At 44.6% G+C, this 12,553-nt stretch overlaps 2 protein-coding genes across 19 annotated transcripts in view; both read left to right on the top strand.

The window, feature by feature from the left end:
* PCDH11X (protocadherin 11 X-linked) overlaps positions 1-12,553 on the top strand; it is a 1,146,051-nt gene that overhangs the window by 312,574 nt on the left and 820,924 nt on the right. The gene's annotated exons all lie outside the window — the stretch shown is intronic.
* The window catches only part of LOC112547838 (uncharacterized), a 240,467-nt gene that overhangs the window by 34,362 nt on the left and 193,552 nt on the right, over positions 1-12,553 (top strand). Inside the window, exons 2-3 of one of the 9 annotated variants that reach the window (XR_012906844.1) lie at positions 2,063-2,183; positions 2,950-3,053. The exons of 5 other annotated variants lie outside the window; for them this stretch is intronic. Coding sequence is in view for 2 of the 4 variants with exons in the window: in XM_075940739.1 (XP_075796854.1) it covers positions 7,058-8,695 (1,638 nt within the window). In the remaining 2 variants the exon portion in view is untranslated. Of the gene's footprint in view, positions 1-2,062; positions 2,184-2,949; positions 9,920-12,553 lie in introns of those variants that run through there. 3 more of the 9 variants (XM_075940739.1, XR_012906843.1, XM_075940738.1) reach the window with 3 other exon arrangements.

The raw sequence follows: 12,553 nt of genomic DNA, 5'->3' as shown, positions 1-12,553 counted from the left end.
AGTTCAAAAGGAAATATTGTGGGGAAGTTCTTTGGCCTTTTCACTGTTGGAAGTCAGAAAAGATCATCACAGTGATCCTTCCTGGTCTTGGAATGTGTGACTTCATGACATGCTAATGAGGAGGAAAGCGGAATGAAATCAAATATACGTATATATCATTTTCATATGCTTGTATGTTTGCTTTTATTACTGTAAATAGATAAAGTAAATGCAGGCCCTGACACATTTCTGGCATGGAATTATACCTATTCTTGTCTGCTGATCCAAAGGGAAAGTGATATTTCTTCATTTCCATTTGATCTTTTCTTCCCCCTCAAGCATAATAAAGAATGATGATACATTTAGATGTTGACATTTTAGAAAGCTGAGATGGGTCTGTAGTGGACTGCAAATGATGAAAGCTTAATGAAAGTTATTTTCTTATAATAGCTCTAAATTGTTTCTCTTCACGGAGTAGAGTGGCCCTGTGGATTGGGCTTGAACTTTTGCCCTTGTTGTAATCCAGTAGTGACCGGCATAATACAAAATCTTTCTAAATGTACAGCTTTTTGGCATCCAGAGTTAAGAGAGCTGATTCAACTTGAATTTTCATATTTTATATATGTAAGGAAGTATTATCATGAAGACTTGAAGGGTTGATTTTGCCTGCTGTAATCCAGTGCAAGCCTAAAGCTCAAAATTAGAAACCACTTTCTATCAATATGCTGGAAGGTCATAAATGAAAAGCAATGGGAAATTGGAATTTTAAACTTCCACACAAGGGATAAAGCTTTCACATTACTTAAACTCTGAGCCTTAATAAGTCCTTGTACTAAATGCATTATTACAAGCTAAGATCCCAATTCTGTATCTCTGAAGTCAATTGGACTTCTTCTATTGACACCAGGATTTGGCTCTTAAACAGCTAACCTGCTAGCTAATTAATATGCATCTCTGAGTTAACAAAACTTTAATGGCGACAGTTCAACTGAAGCACAATTTAAAGCAATAAAGACAATAGAAGTGACAATCACACCTTAATGCACACACTTGCATCTCATTAGTACCTATGGGTGTTTGCATACCTATTAAGGAAATAGTAACGCTTTTGTGATCTTCGGCACAAACTTCTGCACTTTGGCAGGTTGCAAACAAGTACAGAGACTAGAGCAGACACATAGATCATCAAAGAAACAGCCTGTCAGATTGTGCATGTAGTATTTATGTATTAATATAAAACAGTAATAAGCTAAAAGATAGAAGACTCTGGAAAACTATACTGTGTATGTGCTAGAGAGTGAGCTGGAGCTTACAGCAAAGACAGTTCAATAATACAAAGGGATAATATCAATGAGCAACACAATATACTTCCACAATATACTTTTTAATTTTTGATATTTTATGGGGAGGCAAAAGGAAAAGATTGTGTTATAGTTTCTTTGGGTATGTCTACACTTTAGCATTATTTTGAAATAACTGACTTTATTCCGAAATAACAAAGAGCGCATCTACACTATAAGCCTTTATTTTGAAATAATGTCAAGCTGGATGACTTCTTACTCTGACTCATGCTATCCCTCCTTTTATGAGGGCTAAGGGAACTCAAAGGAAGTGTGTCCTTCCTTCGATTTCCTGCTGTGTAGACAGCACCAAAAGCCGAATTAAGCTACTTCAACTTAAGCTACGCAATTGACGTAGCTGAAGTTGCCTAGCTTATTTCAACTTTAGCCCTGGTATGTAGAAGTACCCTTTGTGAGCCTATTATTTTAAAAATGTTTTTAATCCCCGTTTTCACCTGAAAGAGGAGAAGGGAAGAGGGGTGTCAGAGCCAAGATTGTTCTCTACATGATCACCAAAAATGCCAGCACACTGTTTACCCTAACAGGCTTTGATCACCCACATTTCATTTCAAATGTCTTTGCCCACGGCAATTAGTAGATGTCAATCTGTTTTCCCCCAACATTGTCAGTATAGAAACCAAGTTCCCGAAACCAAGAACAACATCAAGAAAACGTCCATGGTTATCAACATTTCTCTGAATGTAACATGATCCTTCTTTCTATGCTTCTTTTTATGCAACCAGCACTCTAGATATAGTAGTGCAGCTGTGATAGCATGGGCAGCAAAAGGTTAGAAAAGCATTATTCCTACCTCCCACAAGAACGTGAAAACTGATTGGGAACAGCATTTCTACCCTACTAGAGGTAAAGGAAATCTAGGAATGCTCCAGCCTTTCTTATATTAAATGATTGACAGTCTAATATACTGATTTTTTCCAAACTACTATTTACTTATACTGAGAGGGGTGGTGGTGTAGATGACATTTACTAATTATTGTCATCCATCTGGGTGAGATGGCTCTAATTTCCTATTGCACTGACCTCTCACATTCCTGCTCCTTTGGGTCATGGGGTCCATGATAATAAATCCAACACATGCTTATATATATCTAAAATGAGCATCGGTATAAAAAGCTGTGATTTTTTACCCTGATTTAGGCACAAATATAGGTACATGAACTAACTTGTTCGTGAACCTTTTGCAGCTGAATATTTATAGGAAGAGTTGATTTCTAATTACAGCTGTGGTCTTACTCTATGGTGGGGGGATTATAAAATTCTAAGTCATCTTGAAATGGATCATACATATTGGGCAACACATTGCCAAGCCTTTAGGTTTAAAGTGCCAGCACCAACTTGCATTTATATAGGAGTGATAGAATTAATGAGTGAAGCTCTGTGTATTCATAATTCTTCATCTTGTCAGCCTGAAATTCTTAGTAAACTGTTTGTTCAACCTAGCAATTTTATATGAGTATGTTGTTGAACTTCCTAAGGATATTTCTAGTTGCTTGGCAATGGATTGTGGAGCAATTCATTTAAAGTTCAATGAACATAGGAATAGAGTAATTTATTCAAATCCACCTCTTATTAAATCAGGATTTGACTTTTTTAAATATTTTTTTTTCAGACTAATGAAATGGACTCGAAAAGAATTAGCTAAACCTCAGTGGAATTTTGACAAAGTAATTCTGATGACTAGGTTGTCTATTAAAGTTTTCACTGCCAGTAACTGTGAGCTGAACAGAGATTAATACATTTTCTATTGTTTTGTGAATTGTCAGAAGGGGATTTATTTTAAAACAGTTTATTGTCTCAGCAGCATCTTCCTTTCAAGATAAGTAACAAGGGCTATGTATACACTACAGAGTTTTTTTCAGAAAAACATCGGTTTTTCTGAAAAAACTTCACTTACGTCGACAGTGCAATCACATTCTTTCGGGAAAAAAAATTGAAAGAACAGAGGGGTTTTTCCGACATTGATAAACCTCTTTCTATGAGGAAGAAGCCTTTTTCCAAAAGAGCTCTTTCAGAAAAAGGCATGTGTGGATGGGGAAGAGGGAGTTCTTTCTAAAGAGGAGGAAAAAGCACAGGTGCCCTGGTGGCCACTCCATCCATAATAATCACAGCTTAAATGCGAGATAGCATCCATTCAGATTGCTTTTTCTATGCACTTTGGCAGTGTGGAAACTCACTTTTGGAAGATCTCTTCTTCCGGAAAAGCTTCTTTTGAAAGAAACCTGCAGTCTAGACATAGCAAGTAGATCACACATCTGCATTTTTACTTGGTATGTATCTGAATATTTTACAAGAGGGTATACTTTTCTTCTTTACTATAGGAAAACTATTCAGGTGATAAAGGTAAAGCAGTTTTTCATGCTGCATTTGTAAAACTGGAATGGATCTCAAATAGCCTGGGATATTTTAATTAAATAGTTTATACATGCATTTGACACATTTGACTTTCACATTAAGTAAGTGACCAACCTCATGTCACTGAGGCAGGTAGTTCAAAATGTAAGCTTCTTCTTCGAGCAGTGTCCCGTGGGTGCTCCACTGTAGGTGTCGGGCTTGTCCCGACGCCGCAGATCGGAGATCTTTTCTAGCTGTAGTCTGCCGGACCACGCATGCGCGAAGTACGGCTCGTGGCTTTTCGCGCCGTTTGAGCATTGATGGTCCGGCTCCCGCCAGTTCCTCCTGACCGTCCTTGGCCGCGGACGGATTAACGTCTCTCTCGTGAACCCTGTTCACTAACACAGAGAGAGATCACCAATAATTATTATATACATAGTTTAAAAGTTATAGTTCTAATTCTTCCTATAGTTAATAGTTCTAGTAGTTTAAAAAAAATCTTTCTCTTCAGTAGTTAGTTTATTCTTCTCAAATGCCGGAATTCAAGAAGTGCGGCGAATGCCGTGAGGCAATGCCTGCCTCTGATGGCCATTCCCTGTGCATTAGGTGCCTTGGGGAAGGCCACATACTCCAAAAATGTCCCCATTGCTCCAGCCAGAGCAAGACGGGACAGGGACATGCGCCTAAAGATCCTCTTATTTGACAAAGCTCTACAACCCGAGGCCAAACAATCTAAGGGGCATGCAGAGCAAACTAAAAAAATGAAGAGGAAACCATCTCCAGCGCAATCCCTTCCACCCTCAAGATCGGGTGCAGGCGACAAGCCAGGGACATCAACGGCACCGCCCGCAAGCATTGCGGTGGCGCCTAAAGATAGCCGGAGTAAGTCAGCTCCAAGCCCTTCTATATCGGGCTCCACTGTCTCAGCCATTCCCTCGGTCTCCAAACCACTTCCAGGGACTTCCATGGCTTCGAGAACCGCTGCCGGTGCGGAACGTTCCCCAGCACCGAGCCGCTCCCCGGCACCGAGCCGCTCCCTGGCACCGAGCCGCAGCCGCTCCCCGGCACGCAGCCACTCGCTGGCACGCAGCCGCTCCCCGGCACAGAGACGCATGTCCAAGCTGCCTGTGGAGCCGAGCCATTCCTCAGTGCAGGAGCGTACTTCGGCACCGGCTCATTCTAGACGATCACCAAAACAAACGCCGAAACCTTCGACAAGGCGACGCTCGGTAACTCCTGAACATCCTCCTTCTACATGGTCGGCACCGAATCGATCATCGCCGCCCATGAAGCAACAAAAGCTTAAACGTTCATCGGCACCTGAGCGTTCCCCGTCATCGAGCGTACCGGCACCGAGCCATCCTTCGGCACCGGAAGGATCGTCACATCACAGGCTTCCCTTAGAAGGACGTCCACCGCGGCAGCCTTCTCCTTTGAGACAATCGTCCCCGGAACTGAGACAATCGTCGGTGCCGAGACAATCAACTGTGACGACGCGGACCACCTCGGCACGGACTTCTCCAATACCAGTGGAGATAATTCCTCACTTTGTGCTTTCCACTCCAACTTCCTCTCCACCGGAACAGTTGCTGGCACCACCTGCCCATACATCTAGGAGATTATCTTCTTTCTCACCAAGTCCTGAGTTCTCTCCTGAAGTACGTTCACCATCTCCGGTGTACTCTTAATACTCTCGTACTGGCCAAATCTCGCCACGATCCACGATCCAGTCATTCCTACCACCATGATCGTCGTTCACCCAGTCGCAGCACATATTACAGAGGAAGGTCACGATCACCAAGATTGCCCGCGTTTTCAACCCATTCGGTATATTCCAGGAGATCCCGTCGTTCCACGTCGCCCTACTATCACCATAGGTCATCCTCTCATCAGCACCGGTCCCCTCAAACCTCTCTCGTTCAAAAGCACCACACTCCCCCTGCCCCTTCAAGGCCACCAACTCCCTCCGGGTCTCCTTCTCACACCGGACAACCTCTTCCTGTTCGGGATCCCGAACCTGATCAATCACCCATGCATCATTCTTCATCGTCACCAGACTATGCAGTTTTTCAAGGAGACACCTCACCTTCGGACGACCTACGCAAGTTTCAGGAGCTGTTTAAGAGAGTGGCGGAGAGTCAAAACGTGCAGCTGGGGGACGTGGAACAAAAACAACACCATCTCCTCCGTAATATCAAACACACTCACCAGCCCAAGATTTCGTTGCCACTGGACGCGGCCATTCTTGAAATTGCAGACGATATTTGGCAGCTGCCGGCATCCGCCCTGCCGACAAATAAGAAGGTGGATAAAAAGTATTTCGTCCCCGCTAAGGGGATGGAATTTCTCTTTACCCATCCACAGCCTAACTCCTTGGTTGTGGATGCAGTACAGCAAAAGGCAAAGATGCCGCAACACAAACCTACTGCCGCAGACAGAGACAGTAAGCGTCTCGATTTATTCGGATGTAAAGCTTACTTCTCGGCAACACTCACTTTACGAATGGCCAATTATTCCGCATTGTTGGCGAATCACAACTTCGACAACTACACCAAGCTTGTACCGCTGCTTCAACATCTTCCAGAGGCGAAACGAGACATTTTAAAGGCTGTAATACAAGAGGACTACGCAGCCTCTGGAACGGCCTTACATATTGCCCTGGATACAGCTGACGCTGCAGCGCGCACGACTGCTACATCGGTCGTTATGCGCAGAGCATCCTGGCTGCAACAGTCCTCTGCTCCCAAAGACCTCTTCTCAAGGGTCGAGGATCTACCCTTTGACAGGCAGAATCTCTTTTCTGATAAGACTGACCAACTTCTGCACTCGGGGAAGGACTCCAGAACTACTTTAAAAACACTGGGCATGTACACTCCTCCATATCATAGAAAATGATATACCCCCTACCAAAGGCAGAGGCCCCCCCTACGACAATTTCCTCAGTATAGGCCTCAAGACCAACAAAGAGGTAGACAGCGGCAACAGCGGAGACGCCCACCGCCCAAAGCAACTTCCTAACAGGGTACCAGACAGAAAGTTTGACGTGTCACTCGAGGGGTTGAGAACCATTCCCATCATTACCATTCTGAGTGCTACGAAGGCGATATTTCACCACCATCTGAGGCCGTACCTCCATTGATGGGCCTACATCACCACCGACAAATGGGTCCTTCAAACAATTCACCTCAGTTACACCATCCCATTCACGTCGTTACCCCCCATCCCCCCCCCGCCCTGTCCCTTTTCAGGGACCCATCTCACGAGCTCTTGCTCAGGCAAGAAGTTACCCGTCTACTCGCTGTCGGAGCAATAGAGCCTGTTCCGGACGAGTTCAAGGGCAGACGTTTTTATTCCCGGTACTTTGTAACGGAATAGAAATCAGGGGGATGGAGACCGATACTAGATCTTCGCGACCTCAACCATTTCTTACGAAAACAATGGTTTCGAATGGTTACCTTAGCTACAATCATCCCAGCACTTCAGAACGGGGATTGGTTCACATCCCTCGATCTTCAGGATGCATACTTTCACATTGCGATTCATCCGGCGCACAGATGATTCCTATGCTTCCAAATCGGTACAGACCATTTCCAATACAAGGTCCTGCCGTTCGGTCTCTCATCGGCTCCACGGGTTTTCTCCAAGACCCTGCCTGTGGTGACCGCATATCTTCGTCGTCTACACATAATGATCTTTCCATACCTCGACGATTGTTTAATCAGAGCCCAATCATTGCAGGAAGCGCGCAATGCTACAGAGACAACACTCACGCTATTCCAGGAGCTGGATCTCATTCTCAATGTTCCAAAGTCATCATTGGAGCCGCACCAAACAATACAATTCATAGGTGCTCGTCTAGACTCTATGACCGAGCGTGCATCATTACCGATGGAAAGGTTCTAGACGATGCAGGATTTGATCCAGATCTTGCTCATCAGTCCAACGGTTCCCATACTACGGTGCCTACAGCTTATGGGACACATGGCCTCCACAACATATGTAGTCAAACACGCAAGGTTACATTTTCGATGCCTTCAACACTGGATGGCACGAATCTGTCCCCCCAGTGTACGCGATGTCCACAGGACAATAACGGTTCCCACCCAGGTCAAGAAATCACTAGCTTGGTGGACAAGTCCAGACAATCTATTGTCGGGCGTACCCTTTCATTGCCCTCAGCCGTCGGCGCAGTTGACAACAGATGCATCACTCATCGGATGGGGCGCACACCTCGGCCCCGAACAAGTACAAGGCCTATGGTCACCAGACGAATCGTTGATGCACATCAACTTCCTGAAGCTCAGGGCAGTGTACAAAGCATGTCGACACTTCCTTCCCATCATTCGGGGACAAGTCATACGAGTCCTTACGGACAATATGACAACCGTTTATTACGTAAACAAGCAGGGTGGGGCCAGGTCCCACTCCTTGTGCGCAGAAGCGGTACGTCTATGGAACATGTGCAATCGCCACAACATCTTTTTAATCGCAGAATATCTCCCGGGCCACCACAATGTAACGGCCGACGCCCTCAGCAGGCATTTTTCTCTCAATCACGAATGGGAGTTACATCCCACAGTGCTCTCGGCGATATTTCAACGATGGGGATTTCCGCTAGTAGACCTCTTTGCCACTTCTCACAATGCGAAATGTCCTCAGTATTGCTCGAGAGCGGGAATTGGGCGAAATTCAAAAGGCGACACTTTCCTATACAACTGGGGATGTCACCTACTATACGCATTTCCACCCACACCCCTGATTCCCAGGGTAGTGGAGACAATTATTCGAGAAAGGGCCACAGTAATCCTAATAGCCCCCGCCTGGCCCACGTGGTATCCATACCTCCATCGCATGTCGATACATCCTCCGTGTCCTCTACCAATTCAGCACGATCTGCTCTCGCAAAATCACCACTCCCTTCTCCACCGCAGGTGGACCATCTCACACTCACGGCATGGTACCTAGTTGGTTCCGACAGTCAGAAGTATTATGCTCACTGTCAAGCACATTTTACTAAACAGTAGAAAATTATCTACGCAAACTACTTACCTCTCAAAATGGTCACACTTCTCATCATGGTGTTTCCAAAAGGATCTGAATCCAGTCTCTACACCTCTGCAGTGAATCCTGGACTACCTTGTACACCTCAAAAATTTGGGCCTTACCTGTGCTTCCATTAGAGTCCATGTCGCTGCAATAGCAGCCTTTCATCAGCCTGTCGACGGATGTTCCGTTTTTTTCCCATCCAACAATGAAAAGGTTCTTCAAGGGAATGTCCAACTTGTATCCACATTATACTCAACTAGCGGATCCTTGGGACCTCGAAATGGTCCTGAATTCCCTGACGGGCAAACCCTTCGAACCGCTAGCAACATGCAATCTATATGACCTGTCCATGAAGGTCATTTTCTTGTTGGCAATTACTTCCGCGAGGAGAGTGAGTGAGCTAGCTGCACTATCAGTCTCTCCTCCCTATACGGTTTTTACACACCAAGCGGTGATATTGCGAACGCAACCACGTTTTTGTCCCAAAGTGATCTCTCGTTTTCACATCAACGAACCTATAATTCTTCCTATATTCCATCCCATACCACACGCTTCACCAGAACATGCGCGCTTGCACACTTTGGATGTCAGACGTGCTCTCGCCTTCTATATTGAGAGAATCAGACCCTTTCGAGTGGCGGACTCGCTACTAATATCAATGGCGGACCGTTCTAAAGGTCGCTCATTGTCCACTCAACGCATCTCCTCCACTATTGTACAATGCATAAGAACTTGTTATAAACTGCGAAAGAAACCACTGCCTTCGACCCTGAGGGCCCATTCGACTCGGGCAGTCGCTATGTCCACTGCATTCCTCAAGGGAGTTCTCTTGATAGATATCTGTAGAGCTGCTATGTGGTCTTCCAACCTAACCTTCGCTACACATTATGCCATCCCTAATCTCTTAATACCTGATTCGGCGGTGGCGACAGCGGTGTTATCCTCAGCTACGGCATGCTAGCTCCGAACCCTCCTCCATTCGTGAGCTACTGCTGTACATTCACCTACAGTGGAGCACCCATGGGACACTGCTCAAAGAAGAAAAAGAAGTTACTCACCTTGTGCAGTAACGATTGTTCTTCGAGATGCATGTCCCGTGAGTGCTCCACAACCCGCCCTCCTCCCCTCTTCGGAGTTTTCTATACTTTGTGTCTTTCAGAGCAAGAGGCAGGAGGAACTGGCGGGAGTCGGACCATCAACGCTTAAACGGCGCGAAAAGCCACGAGCCGTACTTTGCGCATGTGTGGTCCGGCAGACTACGGCTAGAAAAGATCTCCGATCTGCGGTGCCGGGACAAGCCCGACACCTACAGTGGAGCACCCACGGGACACGCATCTCAAAGAACAATCATTACTGCACAAGGTGAGTAACTTCTTTTTCTCCTTTATTCAAACTTTTGAGAAATAGTTGGTACTTGTGTGTTTGTTTTTAAACAAATCAAAACAAAGAGAGGTGGAACATTTCCATGGTTATCTTCAGTCCACTGAAGATAACTATAGAAAGACAATAGAAAGTCAGTAGGAATTTTAGTATGAAATTCTGTGTGCTTTGGATCAGGTCAGTAGGGAGCTTATTGTTATTCAGTCTGCATTGAAAAAAGGAGCCGATTCCCATGGGGCAAAAATGAAAATGACATAATTTGTCAAACATCTTTTCAAAGGAGTAAATTGGGAGCGAATAATATAATTGAATTCAGAAATAGTAACAGTTGATTTGTGGGTTTTTTTACTTTTAAATACAGAAATCAACTTGCTGCAGGCTTAGACAAGCATGCGTGGCTTAATAGGCACTTTCAAATATTTGTGGGATAGATGCAGATTGTCATGATAGGTGGGCTGGCTGAGTCAGAACCCTGACAGTTAATTGTTCCAGTCTCGAAAGATCATAGAATCATAGGGCCAGAAGAGACTTCAGGAGGTTATCGAGTCCAGCCCCCTGCCCAAAGCAGGACCAACCTCAATTAAATCATCCCAGCCAGGGCCTTGTCAAGCTGGGACTTAAAAACCTCTAGGGATAGAAATTCTACCTCCTCTGTAGGTAACCCATTCCAGTGCTTCACCACACTCCCAGTTAAATAGTTTTTCCTAATATCCAACCTAGACCTCCCCCACTGCAATTTGAGACCATTGCTCCTCATTCTTCATCTGTAACTATTGAGAACAGCCTCTCTCCATCCTCTTTGGAACCTCCCTTCAGGTAGTTGAAGGCTGCTATCAAATTTGCTCTTACTCTTCTCTTCTGCAGACTAAACAAGCCCAAATCCCTTAGCCTCTCCTCATAGGTCATGTGTTCCATACCCTTAATAATTTTCACTGCTCTCAACTGGACCTTTTTCAATGCCTCCACATCCTTTCTGTAATGGGGTCCCAGAATTGGACACAATACTCCATATGTGGCCTCACCCATACTGAAAAAGGGAAATAATCACTTCTCTAGATCTGCTGGAAATGCACGTCCTAATGCACCCTAATATGTCATTAGCCTTCTTGGCTGCAAGGACACACTGTTGATTCATATCGAGTTTCTCATCCACTGTAATCCCCAGGTCCTTTTCTGCCAAACTGCTGCTTAGCCAGTCAGTCTCCAGCATGTCACAGTGTTTGGGAATCTTCTATCCCAAGTGCAGGACTCTGCACTTGTCCCGCACTTGTCCTTGTTGAACCTCACTGCACATCAGGATGTATTTTCCTGTGCCTTCAATTAGGCTCATTTAAAATACTGCCAGCTCTCCTGGATTCCTTTCACCTTCATGTCAGCATTGCAGGGGATCCTGCCCATCAATTCCATGGAGTGGTCAAAGTCTGATTTTCTGAAGTCCAGGATGTGTATTGAATTAGATTAGGTCAGCTGAGGGAAAACTACACGGGGAGGAAAGTAGTCCAATATGGAGAATCGATAGGAGGGAGCCACCTGTGGAGATAAGAGATTGCCTATGTAGGAGTGAGGCTCATTCATAGAATCATAGGTTTGGAAGACCCCTCAGAAGGTCATTGAGTCCAATCCCCTGCTAAAAACAGGACCAATCCCAACTAAATCATCCCATCCAGGGCCTTGTCAAACCATGAATTAAAAACCTTTAAGGATGGAGATTCCACCACCTCTCTAGGTTACGCAGTCCAGAGCTTTATCATCCTCCCCTTGAAATAGTTTTTCCTGATTTCCGACTTAGACCTTGAGATCATTGCTCCTTGTTCTGTCATCTGTCACCATTAAGAAACAGCCTCTCTCCATTCTTTGTGGAATCCCCTTCAGGTAGTTGAAGGTTGCTATCAAATTCCCTCTCACTCTTCTTTTCTGTACTTGTCCTTGATGAACCTCATCAGATTTCTTGTGGTCCAATCCTTCAGTTTGTCTAGGTCATTCTGGATCCTATCTCTACCTCTCCCCCTAGCTTAGTGTGAACTTGTAGAGGGAACAATCAATTTCCCCATCCAGACCATTAATAAGATGTCAAACAAAACAGTTTGAAAGGTCTGCAGAACCTCCTCTTACTTTGTGATCCTTAATGCTGTCCTTTTAATGTCAACAAGAAAACAGTCTGGGATTCATACCCAAGCTTGTCCATAGTTCAAACAAGCTTATTAATATTAACAGTAAACTATCAGTGTATTTCTGGTAACTGAAATAACCTTTGCTACTTAGCAATTTTGTGTTAGCTGTTCTTGGGGTGGTGCCAGTGGATGTATATCTAATTCTTTGCCTGTTTAGTTGCATACTGTGAATTTTGGGGGTTATCTTTATAAAATGTATTAATAGCTTTCAATTTCTAGGCTGCATGGGGAATAAAAAACCCTACAGCTTTCATTTTATGGTTTCTTGGTTGACGTAAATAATAA

This window comes from Pelodiscus sinensis, chromosome 13 (genome assembly GCF_049634645.1).
Source record: "Pelodiscus sinensis isolate JC-2024 chromosome 13, ASM4963464v1, whole genome shotgun sequence".
Taxonomy (NCBI): Eukaryota; Metazoa; Chordata; order Testudines; family Trionychidae; genus Pelodiscus; species Pelodiscus sinensis.
Note: the sequence above shows the minus strand (reverse complement) of the source record. Positions and strands in the feature narration are given on the sequence as shown.